Raw genomic sequence first — 25458 nt, 5'->3', positions numbered from 1 at the left:
ACACACACACCTTTGAGAAAATGCAGTTTCTTGCGCATACAAAAGCTACACTTCAAGGACCAGTGTATCATCAATTTTTAAATAGTTCTACAGTTGTGATGTCTCCTTCCGTGTGTACTGTGCATCTCACTGTGCTTCGGGCAGACAGAAGAAATATATATATAAATATAGTTGCATGCAGCGATGGGGTGGCCAAGTAGGTCAGATGACCCAGAAGAAACTTTCGACATCCTCAGAAGAGGGTTCCGAGTACACGCAGCAAGTTTGGCGTGAATCCATCAAAGATTTACTGAGATACGACACAACTTTCTGTGTGGCGGCTCTGCTGCCGATTTCGATTAGCTGTACCGGACAAACGGTTTAGAAAATCTAAAATCATTTTGATAGTTTGTGTTGAGGATTGCATTGACTATATACAGCTTGACTACAGGTAGCTAGCGACTGCGGTGTACCTGGCTTCCTTTGCAGTGGCTTACAGTCTCACTAAACCGAGAATCAGAGACATGACAAGCTCATCGGCTTTGGCTGGATTCGAACCTCTGACTTTGCCGTTGCCGGTAAAAATATAAGCAGTTCTTCACACTTCACAAACTTTTAACCATTGGTGACGCTAGAGGTTTAGAATGGGAGACATGAAACTTGGTGAAATTGATGAGGGGACTGGTCAAAGAGTGTGCCAAATTTCACAACTTCTGACCATGCGGTTCTAGGGGCTGATGGCTAGAAGATGTATAATAATAAGAAGAAGAAGAAGAAGAAGAATAAACCCTCTAGGTGGCTTCGCAGCTTCACTGCTTGGCCACCAAAAATATATATGGACTAAGAAAACCTGACTGGTAATTGACATCACTGGTTGGAGAATTTCACCTTTTGTTAACCAAGGACAATAGGGAAAATGTGCTTGTGTTGACATTTGGACATTTTACACCACTCAACCTAGCCTTTGTTTCCAATTCATTTTATCTAGTCTAATCTCAACTAAAATATACATTTTGCAAGTGTAATATTTCATGAAATCATATTTTTGAAATTGCAATGACATTCCTGCCCCTTCAGAGGTTTGTGGGTCTTTTAAAGTCTGTTTTGACATTAAAGACAAGGAACTAAGGAATGAAGTGAAGCACAAAAGCAAAGTGAAGGGATATGCCGTAAAAATACTTCATCACACTGGATAAAAGAGGACATGATCTGTTTGACAATGTGGCTTTCAGTAGCAGAGTGAACCTTGAGGTTTCCCTTCACGTTTGAGGCACATAATTTATTTTGAAACATGATATGCAGGGAATCTGCCCGGAAATCACAAGGACCTTCTCAAGGACAAAACACTTGAAAACTCATTTTTTCCCCCCTTTTCCTGATGCCAATTTAGCATATTTGTATGACCTCCGGAGACGAATCATCAGTAAATAGCTTTATTAAATTTAAGAAACTCAACACAAATGCACAATAAACAACTTTCTACATGCACAGCTTTACTATACAAGATGAGCCAATTACTTTTCAATATGAAAACAACATTTTTGATTGTGCTGGTCATTCATCTCACAGAGATAAGAGAACATCGGATCACTGCAGCAGTATTCAAAGAAAAGGCCAAGTGTTACTGGACAACGTGTGTGTGTGTTTGTGTGTGTGTGTGTGGGTCTGTGTGGGTCTGTACGTGAGTGTGTGAGAGAGAGAAGCATATTTCTGCGATACACACTGAAACTGAGATAAAGCAAGCTAACCATTTAAACATTTAGAATGAAAACTGCTGCTATTTAACATCACCGCTTCCCCCCTTAGATACATTAAAAACCTTTTTAAATTAACACATGAATGCAGAATTTCCCCCCCCAAAACCTTTTGCAACACTTGACCTTTTGACAAAACTGTCAAAAAATGAACATTACACAGAAAATGCAAATGTGTGTGATTACCAATCCAGACAAAATAAGAAAGCATCACCCCTTACAAATGCTATACGAAAGTAATGGAGAGTTCCTGGACAACACGACACGAATGACTATAAGAGCCCGCTTCGTTCTCTTCCTCTTATATATACCAGCTGTAAGGCTTCTGTCCTGTAAACACTGTACTCACATTCTACAGGGAAAAAAAACAATAAAACATGAGCATTGCAATATTCCAGAAAACAACCTAACAAACAAACAAACAAACAAACAAACAAAACAAAACAAAACAACACATGAAACATCCACATGAGTCCACACTAACTGAAGAGGGGCATCTTCCTGTGAACCAGAATACCCACAGGAGGAAATCAAGACCATGCAGACTGGGGAAGCAGACTTTCATAGCGGCCAGACTCCTCTCCCTGCTAGCCATGAAAGAGCTGTGAAAGAGTTGACATGAGGACAGGAAAACACAGTTTTTGTACGGGACCTACATCAGCTTCATGCTGCATACCAGGCTGCAGTGGCTCTGGAACGTGCCTGTCTGGGACGGGGCTATGACAGGACGGTAATTAAAGGTGCAATATGTCATTTTTGCTGCGACAAATCAAATTGGTTAGGGGACCTCCATTATGATACTTGTGTAAAGGGAAAGTAAGAAGAGAGAGCCTACAATATTCCTATGCCTATTTGAAGTTTCATGTGTTTTTTTATTATTAATCTATTTACATTTTAGGGCAATGTAAAGAAATACAATAAAAGGCCTGAAAACATCTGATTGCTGTTGTTTGCCCCTTTCAGGATCCAATGTTGAGAAAAGCAGTACTTCTTTCATACTTTCAGACGTACATCACTACAAGAAGCCTAGAAGCATTTTTGCTGTTTTTGGACAACAAAAACAACATATTGTGCCTTTAAAAGGTGAGGTGGCCTTACGGACGATAGAGTCAGTGGGCAAGGTGACTGCAGTACACAGGCAGCAATGATGAGCCGCCAAAACAAATCTCTGCCGTTATCCGTTCCGTCTGGGGCTGTCTTGATATAGCTCGTCTCATCTCATTGCTGCCGCTCGCTGAGCATTCATCTTCCTGCGGCTTGTCGCCCTGGCCATAATTCAGATGCGCACGCGGTCAGGAGGCCCCTCGGGTGTGGTAGAATATACCGCCATGCTTTAATGGCCTTTAAATCACGGCAAGGATCAGACGTTACATTCATCACTTTCGGGGGATAAAAACAGACCTCCATTATGTGCTTGCAGGTCAGCGTGTCGGGCCTTTGTCAAAAGCTAGGGTAAAGGCCGTACATACTGCACACAGTGCAGCTATGGACTGTGTTAAGACTGTGTTAAGACTGTGTTAAGACTGTGTTAAGACTGTGTTAGGTGATCAGTCTCGTGTGAGACGAAGCAACTTCATCTCTCACACCTCAACACCAACTAAAGGGATATACTTGGATTTCAGATGGCGATGGTCAGTTATGCACAGAAGACGCACAGTAATCCGATTGTGTCAAATGCACCATGCATTAACAGGACGACATAAAAACATAATCCCAATTTATCTGTCAAACATGTTATGGATTTATCATATGGCAAAGCTGAAGCAAACCATCAGATCAACAGAAATTGGGAGCATCTTGGTTGGTTCTGGTTGGACTTTAAGCACATCTTGAGATGACAAATTCTGCTACAAAACTGATATTTTAGTCATGTCTATGCAAGCTTTGATTTAAGTATTACGCTTAGAAATTTGCCCTAATGTTGAGCCTAATCATCAAGATCAAATATTCCAAGAAGATCTGAGGGTTTACCAAAAATATACTTGACAGATGCTTTCCCTCTTTGAAACTTCTTTTCCCCCATAATTATAACAATTAATTAACAAGACGGTAACACCACCAAGTTGGCTTCCTAAAAAAAAAGAGGACCTATCCTCTGGTTGAGTGATAATGAATGAATCTTCAAAGGCACACACATTCTCAATTAGAAACGAGGCAAGGCAAAAACCCTTTCTAAACAAATCTCACAGGTAACATGAGGTGTAATGACTTTGTTTGGAAAAAAAGCCTTCTATCAAATGGGATCCTCTTTTCAAAAAGGATCATTAGGTTTGCCCCTTTACAAAAAAAAAAGGTTTTGTTACAAAAGCACAATATCTAAGCCCAAACAATAAGACTCCAACTACTTTGGCATGGGAACGGGGGTAAGGCATTTGTACTTCTCAAGGACCACAGAGGCAAAAGAAAATAGCAAATAGTGCACAGAGCTCATAACCCCCCTCCACACGTCCTCCATGTTTTAAGGATGTCAGACTCAGGTGACACTCCCTTCCCTCTCTCAGGCGAATAATACACTTCACACAACATGCACACATATCCAAAGCGTTTCAAAAGTTTGCACTTCACCCTTTTTTTCATTTGTTTGTCTGTTTGTTTTTCTTGTGTACTCGTTCCGTCCGCGTTTTTTTTGTGCGTCCTCTGAAGACTCGTCTCATGTCTCATGTCTCATATCTCATGTCTCGCGTCCGTACACGCGGATCCTCTGACCTTGAGCAGATACGAGCTCAGGCGCACTCAACACAGTCCTCCGCGGGACACGTCCCAAGGCGTCCTCTACGGACAAACAGGATAAAGACATGTCCAAGTTGTCCTCTACGGACAAACAGGATAAAGACATGTCCAAGTTGTCCTCTACGGACAAACAGGATAAAGACATGTCCAAGTTGTCCTCTACGGACAAACAGGATGAAGACATGTCCAAGTTGTCCTCCATAGAAACAATAATGAGTAGCAGCATGGACACGCACCTCCCCCCACACCCACCCACCCCCGCACCCGCCCCTCTACAGAGGGGACTTGGACGTCGACATTGCCTCAAAGACCCCCTACAGAGGGGACATGGACGCAGACAACGCCACAAAGACGAGCAGAGACGACGCAACCGAACTGGGCCGCCATGATCCCGATCCTCTCGCGCTCATACCTAAAAAGACGAGAGCACAAGACAGACACGTTACGCAAGAAGCACACTAAATTCATCATCTGTACTCCACCCTCTTCATTTTCAAACACTCGGCTCGCCTTGACAACTCACTAAGAAGGGGGAGAAAAAAATAATGCAGGATTTGTGTCTGCGGCAGTGAGAAAAATGTGAATTTGAAGCTGCTGAGCTTAATGTCCAGTGCAGTTTTACATGCCTGCCTTGCTCCCTATTCAACGGGGGAGCAGGAGGAGGAGCCAACAGGCAGAGATGGATTGCTTTTTAATAAAGATCAGATTGCTTCGCCCAGGAGAAGATACAGAGTCTGCTTGAACCCAGACGAAGAGAAATAAGTTATAGGGGAGAGAGAGAGAGAGACAGAGAGAGAGAGTGAGAGAGAGAGAGAGAGAGGTAGTGAAAGAGTGAGAGTGACAGACAGAGAGGGATAGAGAGTTTGTTTAAGTGAAAGAGAGAGAGTGCAATAGAGACAAAGTATGTATGAGAGTCAGAGAGCGAGAGAGAGACAGAGAGGGAGAGAGAGAGAGAGAAAGAGAGGGATAAAGAGACAGAGAGAGAGAGGGAGAGAGAGACAGAAAGGGAGCGAGAGAGGGGGAGAGAGAGAGAGGGGGAGGGGGAGAGGGAGAGAGAGATGATGATTATTACAGACAGAAAGAGAGAGCGATAGAGACAGAAAAAGAGTGAGAGAGAGACAGAAAGAGAGAGTGATAGAGATATAGGGACAGCATGACCTCCATCAGCCCACAGACACAGGAGTGGAGGATGGCACTGGCGCTGGCGGTGGGACTTACTGAGCTTGTGGACGGAGATGGTTTCAGTCGGGATGCCCTCGCCCCCCTCACTTAGTGCCCTGACCTGGATGACGTAGTCATCATCGGCCGGCAGGAGTATCTCCACCGTGGTCTCATTGGTGGTGACGCTGTTCACCTCCCTGTGCTTCCGTCTCCAGTAGGACACCTACGGATCGAGTAAACTACTTAGTGCACTGATGACACAATATTTCATATTACTCTCTAGGTCTATACGTTATGAGACGTTAATGCACAACTTACTTCAGATGTCCTTCTAACACCTAACTGAAGACCCTAAATTTAGAGCGTGATTCGGTTTCGGTTTCGAAAAACGGTTGTTGATATTTGAGGTCAACAACCAATCAAATTACATCTCTCACCTTCTGTGCTTGTGAAGCACCTTGTTGATTGGCTGGGATTGGTTACGGCTCAGTCCAAGCCACTCGGCTTTATTCCAATTTACAGAGCCAGGACTGTGTACCAGCAGAGTTTTTTCGAGTGCCCACACTGAGCGGACAGCTAGAGGACCGCGAGGAGCAATTTGCTGAATTTGACCAAAAGTGTATAGAACTAGAATCGCAAACTCTACAGGCTCTTTGCGTCTGACAATGTCACACCCTTTATAACGAGCACTTTCAACACGTCCCATTGAGGACGTCAAAAGGATAGAAAAGTTGGATACAATACCTTCTGCTTTAACGCCTCATAAGAAATCACTTCCTGAATGTGTTATGGTACTCTGACAAAGATTGCATGAAGTAGTGTTGTCGCTGACAGCACTTTGACAGTTACTTTCTTGTGATCGTTATTCCAGTAGTATAATAAAGGCAGCTTTCACATCCATCACAAGGACAGCAGAGTTGAACATCGCACCTTTCTGCTACAACGCCTTATCAGGAACCAAGTGCCGAATGTGTTAGGACAGAGACCGCTAAAAAGCGTGTGCTGAGCAACCGTCTTTGTGTAATACTACAACTACTGAATTAGAAAGCTTTCAATCTCAAGCACAGAAGAAGTAAACTAGCCTAACAGAAAGTTACCTACAGAGGTGATAAAATATTCTGTCATTTTGTGAAAATGTAATTATGAACTGAACTACAGGTGTAAAATGTGCCACTGTGAACACTTGCGTTCATAGCAATAAGCATAATTGAGGACGATAGCAATCAGGGAGTTATTCATCAGCAGGAAACTGTCAGTACAGAAGAACCATGTGTTTGGGAACAACAGTGCTTATCCATGCTACGTGGTCAGAAACCACGATGTTATTTTCCACATAAAAACTGGAATAGGAAATAAATTAACTGGGGGGGGGGGGGGGGGGGGGGGGGGGGGGGGGGGGGGGGGGGTTGTGCACAGAAGAAGGTCACTTCCATCCCTTCTACCTTCTACCTCTTCTGTTTCTATGCCTACAACTTACCTGGTACCCTGTGACATCCGACTCCATCTCCATGGCGACCACAGGATCCCAGTGCACGATGAGCTTGGAGCCAATGAGGGTCCACTCCACGTTCTGCGGCATCTGCCCAGGTGCTGAAGAGCAAGAGCTCACCTTAAGTCACTTCACACTTCTCACGGACGGCAGATGATTGCCCTCCGTCTGCATCACACTGATAGGTTTCTTCTCTTTCTCTCTCTCTCTCCCTCCCTCTCTTTCTCTCTCCCTCCCTCTCTCTCTCCCTCCCTCTTTTTACTATCCTGCCACAGCTGAGGGCGTCTCAGGGTCATCCTCTTAAACAGGTCTTACATGAATGACACTCTGTCACCTTCACTGTCTGGCAGCAGCACTTTGGTTAGCGCTGCAGCCAGAGTCTTCTATTCTGTCAGTCTTACAAACTCCAAAGCTACCCAACCCCCCCCCCCCCCAAATGCTACACATGCCATAAAGCCAGACAATACTATGCCACAGCTGATTTTGAAGCTGTGCCTCATTGCTAGAAGATTCAATCGTGAATGTATTCTTTGACTCAGGGATGCAAACGCCATCCATACAATGCATACTAACCCACTGCAATGCTGCAAAGGGCCATCATTTCCCATGACAGCCAATACAATGGGCCCTTTGAAGAAAAGTTTTGCGGTATTTGGGAGGAAGTTTCCACCTCTTAATACAGTCTAATTCAAGTCAAAGATGGATTTCCTTTTTGTACATGTCTGAGGACACTGATGGACAGACTGACAGTCACTGGGTGTGAGAGATTATGATTCACATCAATCAAGCCGCTGGCTCGCAGTTTAAACTGTCCAAACGGGTGTCACTGTCACACCAACATTTCATCACTGCTTTGAATAATCGATGCTGAATTTTTCAGATTAGCTGCTGCCCATGTGGCGGGTGCTGGATCCTTGGCACGGCTGGCATCATACTGCTGTCACCTTGCTATACACTACGCACCTGCCATCATACCGCTGTCACCTTGCTATACACTACGCAGCTGACATTACCAAGGTGGTAATCTTTAACAGATTGAAAGTGACAAAAGCGCCACCATGTTCGCTTCTTTTGAAAAAGGAAATGTTTTCTTAAGAAGATTGAGAAATCTTTTCAAGCAAGGCCGGGTCAAATCACTGCCCATGCATGCAAAGAAAGGGTGAACAAAAAAATGTCTAAAGATTGCAGCTATTAATGTTTTTTTTTGGTCTGTGAATACTCACGGAATCGTTTGGTGGTGGCGTTGATTGTGGGCGAGGGCGGTCCAGTTCCGGCGGTGTTAAAGGCACTCACAGTCAGGAAGTACTGAGTGTGGCCCCTCAGGCCGCTGACGGAGACGGACGTCTGATTGCCCGACACCCTCACTTTGCCCATCGTCTCGGGCTTGGTGTCGTCCTCCCAGTACACCACCTGCATTCACAATGAATGAGGGGGGGGGGGGGCAGAGGGTGAGAGGGTGTGTGTGTGTGGGGGGGGGGGGGGGGGGGGGTTGGAGGGGGGAACAGAGGGAGAGAGTGTGAGGCGGGGACAGAAAGACAGGGGGGGGGGGCAGAAGGAGAGAGAGTGTGTGTGTGTGTGTGTGAGGGGGGGCAGAGGGAGAGAGAGTGTGTGTGTGTGTGTGTGGGGGGGGGGGACAGAAAGACAGAGAGTGGAAGAGTGAAAGACAGATAAAGAAGGGAGGGAAATACAGCCGGATATTTCCAGGCATTTCCTTTGACATCCTTAGGTTTGGGAAAGTGGAAGTTAATAACATAATCCATTGCATGCACTGTAGCGGCGCCACGGCAACCAAATGGTTTTGTGCTCTGAGATGGAAGCAGCCTGGGCGTGGGCCTGGAGGTGAACGTGGCATGCCTTACTGTGAGCCTCTAATAACAGAGCCACCACAGAAAGCCTCCAATAACAGAGCCACCACAGAAAGCCTCCAATAACAGAGCCACCACAGAAAGCCTCCAATAACAGAGCCACCACAGAAAGCCTCTGGAGAAACTACATACAGAGGCAGCGGCGCGAAACCACTGTAGAAAACGAATCCATGCCAATTCTTTTTTTTTCAAGTGTTTCCAATGACTCCAATGAGGAGAGGAGTGTGTGTGTGTGTGTGTGTGTGTGTGTGTGTGTGTGTGTGTGTGTGTGTGTGTGTGTGTGTGTGTGTGTGTGTGTGTGTGTGTGTGTGTGAAGGAAGGTCGAGGGCAGGGAGTAAAACAAATTGTTATTGCATTTAAGGCACCTTTCATTTCCATTTAGAGACGGGAAACGCACCTCATAGCCAAGAACTCTTTCAGGAGAAGAAGCGGAGAGAGGCAGCCAGTTCACTTCGATCTCTGAGGCAGAAGCACTTCTGGCCCAAACTCTGCCTGGCACACCACTGGGCTCTGAAGAGACAGAGAGAGAGCATGATGACGAGACAAGGTGTGTGGGTGAGTGTGTGTGTGTGTGTGTGTGTGTGTGTGTGTGTGTGTGTGTCTGTGCGTGTGTGAAAGAGAGAGAGAGAGTGAGTGTATATGTGTGTGCATGTGTCTGTCTGAGAGAGAGAGAGGGAGAAATTGAAAGAGGGAGAGAGAGAATGTGTGTGTGTGTGTGTGTGTCTGTCTGAGAGAGAGAGAGAGAAATTGAAAGAGGGAGAGAGAGAGAATGTGTGTGTGTGTGTGCGTGTGTCTGTCTGAGAGAGAGAGAGAAATTGAAAGAGAGAGAGAGAGTGTGTTTGTGTGTGTCTCTGAGTGTGCACAGGCTTAAGTCTGATTATTTAAAAAACAGAACACCAGGCACACTGCTGGAAATATAATCTCTTCCCTCCAACAGTAAATGACTGTCCTCTGCTTTGATGGGCTACGTGGGTGACACAAAAGAATATTATCTGTACAAAAATTCAATTAAAGCTCTACGCCAGTGACAGAACTGTCTCTGCCAGACTGATTTTTCTTTCCCCCTTCAGCCAGCCCCCCCCCCACACTCACCCCCCCCACAATGATATCCAAATGGCCATTAAAAATTGTACCTGGAGTCACAATGTCCTCATCACTCTCTTTTTTTCCTATCTCTTTTTTCTCTCAGGCGCTACAAACAGCAGACAAAGAAGAGATTTGTGCTATTCTCAAAATGGCAGGATGGCTGCCTGCCAGCCGGCATCGTGCGCGGCAGAGATGTCGGCGCTAATGATCTCACCCTCCTCGGCGGAGAAGACGGTAGTGACGGCACTGAAGGGGCCCTGGCCTTTGGTGTTGTAGGCGCCCACTTTCACGCTGAAAGGGCAGAACGGGGGGATGCTGTCGTTGCGGCAGACGTAGCGAGACACGCCGGGTGTGGAGGTGACGGCGTGGGTCCAGGTCACCTCACCCAGGGCCCGGAAGGCGATGATGTAGCCGAAGCCGTCACCGTTCTGCAGTTCCTCAGGCACAGGCTGAGAGGGAAACACACAACTATAGTGATATTAAAACACATATGGCACAGCCTACGAGTACAACCTACTATAACGCACAGCCTACGAGTACATACATCTAGCATATGTAGCAAATATGGCCCAGCCTATGAACTGACCTTACTATGTAAGTATAGTGATATTAAAACTAGTGCTGTCAGTTTAACGCGTTATTAATGGAGTTAATGCAAACCCATTTTAACAACGTAAAAAAATGTATCGCGAGATAAACATAACATATGACATAAATGTGATTAATCGCGATTAAATATTTTAATCTTTTGACAGCACTAATTAAAACATAAACAGCACAGCCTATGAGCTGCCTCCACTATACAAGTATTAGGCACAGCCTACACATGACCCTACTCTACAGTTAAAGTGGTGATAAGACATACAGTATAGAAGTCAAAGGGTCTGCAGTTTCTCAATACCGCTATAAAACGAGAGTATTGTAAAGATATAACTGAGTCGCGCTTAGATCTTACTGTTCTCTTCCCTTTTTCTACAGCCAGGAAAATAAAAACTCCATTAGCTGGAGCAGAAATTACTACATCTCTTGGGCTCGGAGTGAGACTAGCGAAACTAGCCCAGAGCCACGTGTGAACGAGCGGAATGATAGGACCCTTGGGGTCGGAGTGGGAATGGTTATCCGGAGGAAACAAGCATATTTGCTTCCATTCAATTAGGCAAAATGGTTACCTCGTGCAGCGTTAGGGATGGGGGGGGGTTTATAATACAGACGGATGACTTACCTCCCACGTTATTACCAACTCAGATTTGGAGCCTCCTCCGCCGCTGACATCAGTGGGGGCCGTGTCAGGGACTGGAGATGAGAGTGAGATAGAGACGAGTCATCAGAGCGCCTGAGCGAGCGCACAGCATCTGCCAGAGAGGGAGCGAGCCTCCTCTTCCCACTGTGTTCTGCCTAATGCATGCATGTGGGTTTTTCCTGTGTCTGTGTGTGTTTTTGTGCGTATTTGTATGTGAGTGTGTATGTGTGTGTGTGTTTTTTGTGTGAGTGTGGCTGTGTGTGTGAGTGTTTGTGCGTTTTTGTGTGAGTGTGTATGTGTGTGTGTGTGTGTGTGTGTGCGTGTGTGTGTGTGTGTGTGTGTGTATATGTGTGAGTGTGTGTGTGTGTCTGTTTGTGTGTTGTTGTGTGAGTGTGGGTGTGGGTGTGTGTGTGTGTTTGAGTGTGTGTGTGTGTGTCTGTTTGTGTGTTGTTGTGTGAGTGTGGGTGTGGGTGTGTGTGTGTGTGTGTTTGAGTGTTTTTGTGTGAGTGTGGGTGTGTGTGTGTATATGTGTGTGTGTGTGCACAGCACAAACAGTTTATCTATCGCTCATTTTGAGCTTGGCACAACACTAATTGCAGAGCTACAGGTTTCACATCCCTGTTGAGATTTGTACTATGTGGAAGAACAGAAGCCTGTGCAGAAAAACCCAGTTAACTCCCAGTGATTGTGCTCTGAAGTATTGAAGTACAAAACATTCAGTGCAGCACTGTACACTGAGCTCATGCCAGGCTCCTGGTAATGACCACGTCCGGTCATTCAGGAAGAGAGAGAGGGAAGAGAGAGAGAGAGCAGCGTGACGGAGGAGAAGGAACAGAGGGAGAGAGAGAGACAGGGGAGAGAGAGAGAGGGATGAGAGAGACAGGGAAGAGAGAGAGGGAAGAGAGAGAGAGGGATGAGAGAGACAGGGAAGAGAGAGACAGGGAAGAGGGAGAGAGGGATGAGAGAGAGGGAAGAGAGAGAGCAGCGTGATGGAGGAGAAGGAACAGAGGGAGAGAGTCAGGGACAAGAGAGAGGGAAGAGAGAGAGAGGGATGAGAGAGAGAGAGAGGGATGAGAGAGACAGGGAAGAGAGGGAGAGGGATGAGAGAGAGAGGGATGAGAGAGAGAGAGAGAGGGATGAGAGAGAGAGGGATGAGAGAGAGGGAAGAGAGAGAAGAGAGAGAGAGGGATGAGAGACAGGGAAGAGAGAGAGAGAGGGATGATAGAGAGAGAGAGGGAAGAGAGAGAGAGGGAAGAGAGAGAGAGCAGCGTGACGGAGGAGAAGGAACAGAGGGAGAGAGAGACAGGGAAGAGAGAGAGAGGGATGAGAGAGAGGGAAGAGAGAGAGAGGGATGAGAGAGAGAGAAGAGAGAGAGAGGGATGAGAGCGAGAGCAGCGTGACGGAGGAGAAGGAACAGAGGGAGAGAGAGAGACAGGGAAGAGAGAGAAGAGAGAGAGAGGGAAGAGAGAGAGAGGGATGAGAGAGAGAGAAGAGAGAGAGAGGGATGAGAGAGAGAGCAGCATGATGGAGGAGAAGGAACAGAGGGAGAGAGAGAGACAGGGAAGAGAGAGAGAGGGATGAGAGAGACAGGGTAGAGAGAAAGGGAAGAGAGAGAGAGGGATGAGAGAGAAGGATGAGAGAGAGGTGAGAGAGAGAGGGATGAGAGAGAGAGGGATGAGAGAGAGCCAGGGAAGAGAGACTGCCTCACCAGTATCTTCCGTCCGGGTTTTCAGCGAAGCAGGGCTGGGCTCCCCCATCCCCACGCTGTTCCTCGCCACCACACGGAACTCATACTCCACCCAGGCATTCAGGTTCACCACGGTGGCCGTCAGCGTGTTCCCATCAATCACCTCGGGCACTGGTGAGACAGGAGAAAAACTATGGGGGATGGGGTCGCAAACAGCCAAAGCACTGACGCCAGCAACTCTGTTAAGTGCTACACGCTGTACAACATAACAACCGGGAGCAATTTAACTGCCAACACTTTTGAACTAGTAAGTAGTCACGCTTTACTCTGTATGAAGCGTCCAAATCCTCAGTGTAAGTGAGTTGTGTTACATAAATCTTTTGAGACTCAGATTCAGATTTAGCCTGAAGCAGTGGTTTGCTTGAGTTTCCAACGAGTGAGGAGGCCAAGGTTACCTGTGTCCACCGCCTGCCAGCCCACGGTGAAGGGGGTCTTGGTCTGGATGATGTACCCCCTGATGGGGCTGCCGTTATCGGGGCCGGGCATCCAGGAGACCTGGGCGTTGCTGTCCGTGATCTCGTCCACCGTCACGGTCTCGGGGGGGCCCGGGGGACCTGGCTCGCCCAGACGATTAATCAGGCAAAGTTAGCTTTTTCCGTTCCGCAAAGAACTCTGTCTGTTTCCCGCTCCTCTCTTTCTCCGCCCTCATTAAAGCTTTCCCCTCGCACAGACGTGGGAAGGAGGCACCGTGGATGCTCTCAGGGTGCCTCTTTCAGCATCGTTACATCACTCCTCGTTTGCTACAGGCATGATCGCACATTTCAGACTACGCTAGGTCTAGAGAACTAGATGCCAGAATAAAAGATGTGTAATCGCTTTCTCTTCCACTTCCTTTTACTCTTATAGTGTTCCCGTGGGACCAGACCTGATCTGTGGCTCTGTATGAGACCAGAATACATGTGTGGGATCAACTTGTTGAAACAAAATGTGCTGCAGATGAGGCTGGTTTTCCTTCTACAACCCGCTTGCAATGGTGCTTGACAAAAGCGCCATTCACCACTGCTGTTTTTTGTTCCTAGTTTTGCCTTTGAGACACATTGAATTTGTTTTCAAATATTAAACGTAGCAAAGGCACTGGTCGTCATCACTCAAATGTAGGCCAAATTCCCGCGTAACCGTCCCCAGGTGTGTAAAATATGACTGCCTCATCGTGACTACTTGTACTACTGAAATCTGTGCAAGATGAAACAATAAGTATATTTATTCTTTCATAAGTCAGAGTGAACATTCATCGCTCTGGAGCATGCTCTGCCTGTCAAGCAAATGTTAATTGAGAGCTATTGATCCTCCTGAATCTCATTATTGCTTCCTGATAAACTGTTTTGATATGCTGCCCTCATTTAGAAGCACTAATTGAACCAAAAAAATCAGCGATCAATTCATTATTCAATTATGCTTTCATTACTGTGGTGCAAGCCAAGCTGTAAAGGATTTCAGTTAGTGAAGCTTGTCGGCAAATGTTGCACATACAAGGAAGTGCCCCCGAGGACACAGAGGAAAACATGAGAGGGCTTAGCAGCCGAGTTATAAACCAGCATAAATGGCGTTGCTTAATATTGTATGTCTGTCTTATTGAGCCATGAATCGTGCAGTTTCATACGGCAGGAAGTGGGATGTTTGCTCACCTTTGACAACCAAAACGGAAGCCGCAGAGAGGCTCTCGACGTCTGTATCAACCACACACACGTACTTCCCAGCATGCTTCAGCTGGATGTTCCGAATCATCAGGTCACCCGCCATTGGCTGGCACATGAAAAATAAAAAGGAAAAAGAAAAAAAGAAAGAACAGTTTACCGATAGAATTGGGGTAACTGACATACAAACGTTTTGCATGTGAATCAACATTTTATGCAAAGCAACTGACAGGTAAGATGTTTATTCCACCAGTGTGTATGCTCCCAGGGATTCAAACCTACAACACAAGATTATTATTATATTTATTTATTTTTTGGATATATTATTATAATGTATGCTATTTGATGGTATGTTCTTCACGCTTAGCCAGTAAGATAGCTTTACACTCTTGGGAGATATGAGAATAGCCGTCTACATAGCCGTCTACATGGTTCTACAGCCACTGGGTGCCCTGAGGCCCCGGAAAGTGTTTACTCCAGGGTGTGAGACGTCCATGCTGGGTAAATATCCTTCTGGCTGCCCCACCAGCCGTCTCAACCGCGCAGAGGAAGGGATTACACAAACCAACCGGCTAAAGGGAACCAATTACATCTTAATTACTCGAGAATGAGTGAGTGAGTGAGTGGATTCACCAGACAGACAACAACCAGTGGCACGGCTAAAAGAAATAAATGGGGCATGCAGACAATACAGAGAGTACATACTACGATTATGTGAAGCTGATCAGTCAGCAGGAATGATGAGTAGCAAATGGAACAAGTCTCGCAGAAAATCCCCCCCAGTAGGAAAATAAATAAATAAATAAATGTAAAAACAACACAACAAAATACAAAGAACAGAAAGCCAGATTCCAATGCGTCGAATTCTCATTTTGACGGCTTTCAAGGTTGCCCCTGGACAAGCAAACAAAAGTTGAGGCCTTTCTAGGACTTCTTTAGTGATGTACATTTGGGGATTACATACATCTCTGCCTGTGAACATCAGCGTCAGCAGACAGAACATATGCTTTCATACACATTGTTTTTCACGCACATTACGCCAACGCCTGAGTCGTTAGGGACAATCAACTCCCACTTCTATAGGGAACAATAAAGGACCACAGGAATGCCTGGAAGATTCCCCTGGAGATCACTCAACACACACACACACACACATACACACACACAGACTCAACTCCTCTCGATAAAAGCAAATGCATAAACTGAGACCAAACACTTTACGTGCGAGATGAAAGCACCTCGCACGGCACCAGACAATGGTAAATGTGTGGTTAATTTGCCACCTTGGCTGACTGCGAGTTGGGAGAAAGCGTTTACCATGTGTTATTATGGAAATGAATTCTGCCGAGATGAGGAGTTTGACTGATAGTCCCCGTGGACCCGTGAGATGAGAGAGTTTGCAAAAACCGTATCTCCGCGCTGATCACCATCACCAGCAAACTCAGGACATACAAAGAAGGGATATTTCTGAACACGGACGTCACAGTTTAAAAGCAGTTTTGAAGTCCATACACAGATACCGTTGACACACATACACTCTGCAAGCTGAGGACTTGTGACAGTTATTCATCCCAATTACTTTGGTGTGATCCTACTATTTAGAGAAGATCTCCAGCAAATGAAAAAATGGTCCAATTTGCAGAGTTTAGATCTACATGGGGTGTGTGAACACACACACACATCCAGGGCCCTAATTCATTGAGAGGCAGTGAGCAAAGCAGCAGGCAAAGTCTGCCGTGTGTGGATTTAAGCTAATTTAATAACTTTGCTCGTTGCCTGTCAATGACATTAGGGCCAGCAGTACACTAGCAAGCTCACGGATATATGTAAAAACATGCACACATCATCGACAGCCACACATTGAACGTACAATCATCAAAATATCCTTGAAAACAGAGTTAAGTGACACGTATAATTTACGTATAAATTAACTGACTCTCGCTATCGATCCATGCAGACCTCACATTGACAATCCTAATGATGCTTGCATTGGATATTCTTCCTCTCCCCCAACATTAATTAATCTCTGCTGAGGAGCAAAATGGCAGCGTATGGATTTTCAAATGTTTCAAACATTACCCAGCTCTGAGGCACCAGCAAGCCTTCCAGTGAGCTGACCCATTAAAAGTCAATGGAGGACGCCAGCCTTAGAGAGTGACTTTTAACAACAACAACAACAACAAACAAACAAAAAGTTTTGTAGGTCAACTGTCCTCAGGTATGGTGATTTGACCCTGAATAGACATGGGAATAGACATGGTGACCAATATAAAAAAAAAAACACACACAAATAAACAAGCAAATAAACAAATAAACATTGCTCGCATATTCCGCACTCACCCCTCCCACGTGTTCAAAGTGTCTGTCTGCTTTGCTGATGACTTGGCCATTGAAAGCCCAGGAGAACGATACGTCCAGGGCCGGGTCGCACGCCACCTGGCAGGGAAGCACGATGCTCTCGCCCACAATGATCTCCATGTTCGACGGGCCTTGACTGATCCGTGTGGGCTCTGCGATCCGACAGGATAGTGTCAATAGAAACAGGTCAGCACCACATACATGTACATCCATCAAATGTATTCATGTCAGGGGGTATAGATCCTTCCCTGGCAAATGCTTATGGTAAATTGCATTTCTATTCGAAATAGATCATATGCTTCGCTACAAGGTATACAGTATGAGCACATCCCGGCCAATAAAATGGAAATATAATTTTCTTAAAGGTATTACACAGCTCCCCAGGCTAGGAGAAGTTAATAAGTAGATGGAGTCTGTGCGGCTCGCTGCATCATAACATTTCACACTGTTGGCCTGGAAAACGCAACTTGGCAGCTAATATACAACACTGTTAAAATCACTTCATGATATGGTATTCATTTTAAAAAAACCTTGGAAAGGACCTGGTTTTTCCTGCTATTGGCTCTCCATCAGCGTTGAGAGTCAAACCCATTCATTTACAGGACTACTGTTGACAACAACAGCAGCTACAGTATATTTCTCCCTATGAGACAGCCTATCTTTCAATAACACTTAGCTATAAAGCTCTTGTTACATTGTAACTATACCACTGAGTACAGTTTAACACACTGCATCTCTGTGTGTATTGTCTCATTATAACTCTTCATTTACATAACACTGACCAGAAACCTTATTTTATGAAATTATAACACGCCTGTGTGCTCGTACTCTATATAAAGTATGGTCAATCATGCTCATGTAGTCTCAGAAGCAGCGGAGGTTTCAGTTACATCAATGTGAAAGTATCTACAATCTACAAAAAGCACGAAGTTCAGGCACGAAGATGAAGCAGAGAACTCCTGAAGTGTCCTTGGGCCGATGAACACACTTGATCTAGCTTACCGAAGGTGCTGTGAGCAGGAATCAAATATTTATATGTGGCAAGCTCAGGGTATCCATCACAAGGAGCAGCTAACTTACAGTACAGAGAACTCTGCAGAGAGAACAAAGAGGTTCTAGGTGGAACCTTTTCCACATCAGGAACATGCAGGAACCATCTTGTAAGGCTCTAAATTGCAAACTGAGAATCTTTGGATTGTAAAACACAGTTCTAGTTAAAATGACTTCTAGTTAAAATGACTCTTTAGGAGTGGGTCAGTTGTTTACCGATTGTGTCTCTAAAATCAGTTTAGAACTGCATTGTTATCTCTACCCTCTGTGTCTGGTTCTCTCCCTGTGCTTTTCCTTTTTTTTCTGTGCTTTTCCACACAAGGGTTAAACTAAGGGCAGGAAAATGGAATTAAGGGGTACTAAGTGTTGTATTGCATTGTAAGATGATCTCTTTGTCATGTTTCGGTTCATTTGAATGGTCTCAGTCTGAGTGGTACAGTGGTCTCAGCCCTGCAGCTGAAAAGATTAGTTTTAACATGGATCTCAGAAACATGGGAGTTCTGGTCTTTATGGGCTGCAGGTAACTCCCCTCAAGAGGTGACAAACCCCTCAATTTGTCTATGTGACTGTGTAATCCCTATCAGTAAACACCCTATTACATTTGATGAATAATTATACCAGATGTAGGAGTAAATGAACTGGGTATTTAGGGGGAAGATGGAAAAAGGACCTGGAGTGTTTCTGTAGCCAGATACTCCCACACTCTATTTGTGTAGCCATCGTTCTCTGAGCATCCGGGTATGTCCATACTCCCTGCGTGTTTGGATGTTTTTGTATGTGTTTTCTCTTATGCATTATTCACTTGAGACTAGTTTGAATGTGTTACTGAATGAGTTATTAATTGTGCTCTGATCCACTATGGCCTCTCAAGAAATGATTAACAAGAGAAGAATTACTCTGTGCTTCCGCAACGCATGACTAGGATTAGTTTCAAAGCAAAAAGAAGTGATGTAAATCTCGAGGTACCTGGCTAATCACCTGGGTTGGACACGTTGCAGCAGAACTGTTATATTGTTTTATACATTGGTGGATATCCGTCCAGACTCTGCACTGGGCCGAATGTTTATAATGAGATTGCAGCGAGGCTGCCTGGCACCCGGTCCCTGAACTGGGTCTACCATGCTGGGCAGCCCCATGGCAGCACTCGGTCCCTGAACCTAACATTCTGGGAAGCCCCCTGGCAGCACTGTAGCCTCTGAGCTATTCTCCAGATCTATTAACAGGTTGTGTCCGTGGAATACGCCAAAACAGCCGTGGCAATATCCTGAGTGACACTTTTCCTAGAAGAAACTAGTTAATAAAAAGTAAGAGGAGTATTCATCATAACAGATTGTAGCCATCCAAAATAAATGACCCTAGGTCAGCTTACCTAACGGGCGGCAATATAGCATTAAAAGAACAGGGCCTAAGGCTGAGTTCCTAAATTGAGTGGTCAGATTAATTAAGTTTACCAAGACAGAGTCCTTTAATAAAATATTGTATTTCAGCAAAGCGCAGAAAGACAAACACGCAGAAACCTTCGCCCACTCCAAGTGCAGTCGTTGGTCTGGAAAGTGGTTCCCCACAGTCTTGAGGTCTGTTATCTATCACAGAGTTTTGAGATCTATATTAGAGCTATTAGAGCTATATTGATATCTACCACAAGGAACAGAAAACCTACACTACAGAGTACTCTACAAGGACTAGAACAAATATTTGTATGATTGATTGTAAAAACTTTTCACATGAATACTTTGCATCCAAAGTTCTTGAGGTGTAAGAAGAGTTCTAAGTGGAAAGTCTGGGGGTAGGACGAGGTTGTTGGCGTTGGATACAATACCAAGTTAAACCTCTGAAGGCTCCGTATCGATAGAAACAATCAATTGTTTTTTTTGTTTTTTTTTCTGAGAAAGCATTCAGTCACTATAATTTAACTCAGTAGAACGCATACCTCTGCCAAGGCCCAACAGTCCCAGCTTAATGCCGTATCTCGCAATGTTAGCGAAAGATAAACTAACGGTGTATCACGCAACGTTAGCAAAAGCAAAACTACATTTGTGCAGGCGCCCTGTGAGCTGGATCCACTCCTACACTTGGCCCATGCTACACCCTTTCAGTAAGTATTGTGGAAATAGGGCCAGCAGTTTTTGTTTAATCCTGCTAACAAACAAACAAACAAACAAACAAACAAACAAACAATCAAACGGACAGGGGTGAAAACATAACCTCCTTGGTGGAGGTAACATCACAGCGTTTTGCTAAAGAACTCACTTGTAACTAGAAGTCTTCCAGAGGTGCTGGCTGTCCCAAACTGGTTTTGTGCCAAGCAGGTGTAGGTGCCTCCATCTGTTTTTGTCAAATTTGTGATTTTCAGCGTTCCATCAGGAAGAATAATTATCCTAGAAAATGGACAACAAATTTCCTCCTCATCAAATCACACCTATCTCAGGAGGGGGGGGGCAATGTGATTAAGAAGTGTGGTGATCATAGATCCTGCTAACACACTGCAGTACCTGCATTCAGCATCTACCGCATGATTCTATAAAGCACGTAACACACACAACTCACAACTCACAACTCACACACAACACACAACTTCACCAACCTCTCAGTAAAAGGATACTACATGTTCAGGTGAGAACAGGTGAGACTCATGTACTACTCTGAAGATGTAATGTTACAGTCGTAAACACCTGCAGACTATTTTTATTTAAGACGTTATCCAGTTTGTTTGGTCGACATGGTGCAACGTTACATCCATAATCAAAAGAAGAAAGAAAGAAATAATGAAAGAAAGAAAAAAGAAAGAGAGCAAAAATCTGGCACAGCAACTGCTCTTTCTAAACAATTGAATCCAAAACCAGCAGGAAACCGGGTGGGTGGGTGGTGTGTGTGGTGGGTGTGTGTGTGGGTGGTATGTGTGGTGTGTGTGGGTGGGTGGGTGTGGGTGGTGTGTGTGTGTGTGTGTGGGTGTGTGTGTGTGTGTGTGTGGGGGGGGGGGGGTGTTTGGTGATGGGGGAGCATTCAGCATTCAATCTATTTGCAACGCTGTCGAGTGACAACTCACCACGAGCCATTTCATACTCCACAACCTCTCCCCCAAATGGCTGACGGACCACCCGCCTGCAGCGTCTAATGGCACCATTCTTTATTCATGAGCGTCTCCGGTCAGTAAGCCGGCCTGGCAAACGCCACCGCGCTCTCGCCTCTGATAATTGGTGGTTTGCCGGGGGAGTGGAGATGAAATGTTGTTTTTTTTTCTCCGTTTGTTTAGATGTTTGTCGGCAGAGCCCTTACCTCTCGGTGGTCAGCAGAGGCTCCTCGCCCTTCCTCCAATTGCTGTCTGCTCTGGGGAAGGCTTGGGGCCGGCACTCCAGCGTCACCATGCTGCCCACCTTGGCCTTCTGCAGGGGCCGCAGCGGGCTCTTAGAGAAGTCTGGGGCCGACGCTGCCATGGAATGACAAGGAAGGAAGGAAGGAAGGAAGGAAATATAAATACATAAATAAATAAGTAAATAAATAAATAAGTGGTGTAGAGTAGGCGTAACATAAAACTAACACACACACACACACACACACACACACACACACACACACACACACATAAAGACACACACACACACACACATATCACCTCACATGAAAGACTGCACAACTGGTGCAAAGCCATGCTGGTATTGAACAAAAGCCAAATCCATTGTAGTTGCTATGGGTAACCCAAGTAATCACTACCTCTCACTGGCACGTACATTAATCTACTCAGTAATAAGGGTGTGCAAAAATATAGTGCTCTCGATTCATCGCTTTTTAAAATTCGTCTGATTCGCTATCGATCTGCAAAATTTGTGGATAGAACTTTTTTAGGCTACTATGCATTTTCCCCAGTTTTCTCTGGTTCATTTCCACAGTGGTTGAACATGGCCTACTCAAGCCATTAGAACAACTAGGAACACTGGGGAGTTCTATTCTTGGTTGTGTGGTTTTCTCTGTTTGTCTCTATTTATTCTACCTCTCCGTGTATAAGCATTGGCCAGCACTGATTTGCTGTTTAATTTTTGATCTCCCACAGAGTATGGGGGCTGATATTTATAGCGGTTTAATTCATCGCTGCGGCCCAGAATAGACGGCTGTGGTCGCGGCTCACATGGCCCCAGCAGAAGTGGGACAGGCTCTCCTGAGCGTGGCGATTAGGAAGAGAGAGTACAAATATCCCACAACTGTTTACTGTAGATCCGCCAGTGCACTCGTTCACTCCCTCGCTCTATCTCCCTCCCTCCCTCTCTACGTCTCTATTGGGAGCCTCAATCTGTCCCTCAAACCTCGTAGAGGGAAGGAGAGAGAGAGAAGAGACAGACAGAGAGAGAGGGGAGAGAGGGATAGAGAGAGAGGGGAGAGAGGGATAGAGAGAGAGAGAGGGGAGAGAGGGATAAAAAGAGAGGTAGTGACAGAGAGCGCGAGTGAGAGATGAGTCGGCTCACTGTCACTGTTTGCCCTGGGTTTATTCCCTGCCTGATGTCCTCCGAGGCCGCTTTGTCACGCTGTCATCGCCGCGCAGACGGCCTCCTTAAGCGGCTCGCCAGGCCAATCAATATTGAATTTACATGACAGAGAGATATTGCATGACTTTTGGCATAGCAAAATCAATGGTGATAATGCAGGCCTAACAAGGGTCTCTCAACAGACTGGCAGGGCGGAGGAGTGTGGGGGGGGGGGGGGGGGGGGGGGGGGGGATAAACAGGAAGAAGAACAGGGACTAACGTTTGGGCAGGTTAAAAAAGCAGAACGCCCCTGGACTCCTGATGGGCTTTTAATGAGATTTGTTCTCATGCCCACACATGAAGTAGTGGAGTTCACAATCCTCGTGGCCTTTTCAAGGTGCGCGCATAAAATGAGCAACCTGTCAGAAGAGGATCAGAAGGGGCCTCTGACTTAAAGCACTAAAGCACTTAGCCTTTAGCCTATCAAACCAGCCGGTGACCACAGCAGCACACACACACACACTTCGAAGTAAAGCACAATTAAGGAAAAACAGATCGCCTGAGTAGGATGAAGAATAGGCAAATGGGAGCCCACACACACACACACACACACATATGCACATACACACAGACAGATCCACCTTCACACACACACACACACACACAAAGACCCCATTAACACCTGGTATTAACATGCGTCTTTGGTGATCCTATCACAAGTGGACAGCTCTAAGTACAGGTGTCAACCTACTCAAGACGCATTGAAGATGCATTGAGATCCAATCACTCAGACCACATTCTTTCGTGGTCTGGGCTGCACGTGGCCACTGTCTTTTAGCCGTGTGAAGCTGAATGTATCCTGGGCCACACAGAAGGAGCGCACACTCACCTGACGGGCTCTGCGTAAGCGGAGGTATGTAGCCTACTCATTAACGCACATAGTAACATCATTCTTTTTTCTTTTTTTTTTAAGCCCATATTTTACGAATGCATCAAACATCTTGGGCGGTCAAGTTTGCATGGAACACATAGGCTATTTCTGTAAGCTATAAAGTTATAATCTTATTTTAATAATGTTGTTTTATTTACATTCGCCTTCTTTTTAGCATACATTTGACTTCTTTGTCTTCTGCTCCTTATGTTATTTTATTTACATTAGCCTACTTATGAATTTTGACATAGGATTGCATTCCATCCACTCCTTATGTTGTCATGGATATGGTTCGGGTAGTGGATTCTTCTTGGCTAGTCTACTGATGCTGCTGGAAGACTTTGGCTACTAATAGAAGCCAGAAGCTGGAAAATCATACCATTGGAATCATTCAGTCAATGATATTTAAAAAAAATATGCATTACTTAAATATTGATATTCACCTTGACATTTGACTAATATGCTTACATTTTATTGTAACTAACCCGTCACCCGATCTCTTTGATGCATTGGCTGCTGTTCTAGTGTCTAGTGGCTAAATAGGTTACTGGTGTCCGGAACACCTTGAGCCCAGTGGCCGCATGAAAGGCTGAGATGTAGAACGTGAAATGAAAGGTAAACAAACTCAAATATTCATGTAAGCTAAGGGCATGTAGGCTACATACTGTCTGCTTTTTGTGTACTGTACGTGTTTATTCACATAAAGAGCGGGGAAGAGAGATCCGATCACAAGGTCACTCAAGACGCATGTTAATGCCGGTTGTGAACAGACATACTTAGAGCTGTCTGCTCGTGATCACATCACCCAGGACGCTCGTTAATACCAGGTGTGAACTGGACAATGCACACACACACACTTGAGTATTCTGAACAACAATGCAACTGGAAGCACACACACTCTCACACACACACACACACACACACACACACACACACACAGTCATGCACACATACACAAACACACACACCGCAGCTGCCTCACCTAACACCACCAGCTCTGCACTGAAATAAATGATGCCGTGTTTATTTTCCGCCACGCACTGGTACATGCCGTCGTCCGACAGGTTCACCGCCTCTATGGAGAGCGCCCCGTCCGCCAGCTGCACTCGCCCCTGCAAAACCACACAGAGGCACGTGAGGGACGTGTCCAGACAAACACCAACAGCCGGACGCCAGCGGCCGCAGCGCTTCACCTGAAGAGTGCTTCACCAGAGATGGGAGAGCAAGCGGGGGGCGATGCAAGCCTGACCCGGCATTTCAGTGGTTCAGTAAAGCTACCAGCTCTCAGTCACAGCCAACACAGATCATTTTCTGCAGTTAACATCCTTCCCCCACTGAAAGCAACAGCACGAGCCAGGGATTGTCCTGATAGTGCAGCATAGTTTGGGAAATGATGCAATGGTGCATTGTGGCTTCTTAAGTACTGTATGTGTGTGTGTGTGTGTGTTTGTGCGTGCGCGTGTGTGTGTGTGTGTGGGTGTGTGTGTGTGTGTGTGTGTGTGTATGTGTATGTGTATGTGTATGTGTGTGTTTAAGAGTGGTCATGATGGGGTCGATGTAAGGGTCTTGTTAGCGTACCTCTGGGACCAGCGTCTCTCCATTCTTGAGCCAGCTGTAGGATGGCTTGGGCTTCCCGTTGGCCTTGCACTCCCAGGCCAGCCTCTCCTCTAGGGCCAGGGCCGAGTCTCGCATGGTCTGGATCCACTGGGGCTTCGCTGCACACACACACACACACACACACACACACACACACACACACACACACACACACACACACACACACACACACACACACACACGGTCTGGATCCACTGGGGCTTCGCTGCCAAATCAAAAGACCTAATTTCATGCACACCGCCTTTGGAGAGAAATAACTCCTGGAGGCACCGCTGACACCTCTTCAGAGGAACTCTGAGCATCTCAAACACATGCATGCAGGCAGGCAGGCAGGCAGGCAGGCAGGCAGGCAGGCAGGCA

The 25458-nt window shown here is 45.7% G+C and overlaps 1 protein-coding gene across 1 annotated transcript in view; it reads right to left on the bottom strand.

Annotated features, from left to right (window-relative positions):
• Positions 1–1396: 1396 nt before the first annotated feature.
• The window catches only part of cntn3a.2 (contactin 3a, tandem duplicate 2), a 42672-nt gene continuing 18610 nt past the window's right edge, over positions 1397–25458 (bottom strand). The window contains exons 9-23 of the mRNA XM_012827381.3: positions 25060–25196; positions 24464–24593; positions 21370–21520; positions 20344–20471; positions 17026–17195; positions 14677–14794; positions 13447–13605; positions 13013–13162; positions 11287–11357; positions 10279–10513; positions 9376–9488; positions 8337–8523; positions 7102–7214; positions 5682–5847; positions 1397–4875 (exon numbers count right to left, since the gene is read on the bottom strand). Of these exons, the coding sequence (XP_012682835.2) occupies positions 4778–4875; positions 5682–5847; positions 7102–7214; positions 8337–8523; positions 9376–9488; positions 10279–10513; positions 11287–11357; positions 13013–13162; positions 13447–13605; positions 14677–14794; positions 17026–17195; positions 20344–20471; positions 21370–21520; positions 24464–24593; positions 25060–25196 (2126 nt within the window). The 3' untranslated portion in view covers positions 1397–4777. The remainder of the gene's footprint in view (positions 4876–5681; positions 5848–7101; positions 7215–8336; positions 8524–9375; positions 9489–10278; positions 10514–11286; positions 11358–13012; positions 13163–13446; positions 13606–14676; positions 14795–17025; positions 17196–20343; positions 20472–21369; positions 21521–24463; positions 24594–25059; positions 25197–25458) is intronic.

Source organism: Clupea harengus, chromosome 4 (genome assembly GCF_900700415.2).
Source record: "Clupea harengus chromosome 4, Ch_v2.0.2, whole genome shotgun sequence".
Taxonomy (NCBI): domain Eukaryota; kingdom Metazoa; phylum Chordata; class Actinopteri; order Clupeiformes; family Clupeidae; genus Clupea; species Clupea harengus.
This window is presented reverse-complemented; position numbering and strand designations above follow the sequence as displayed.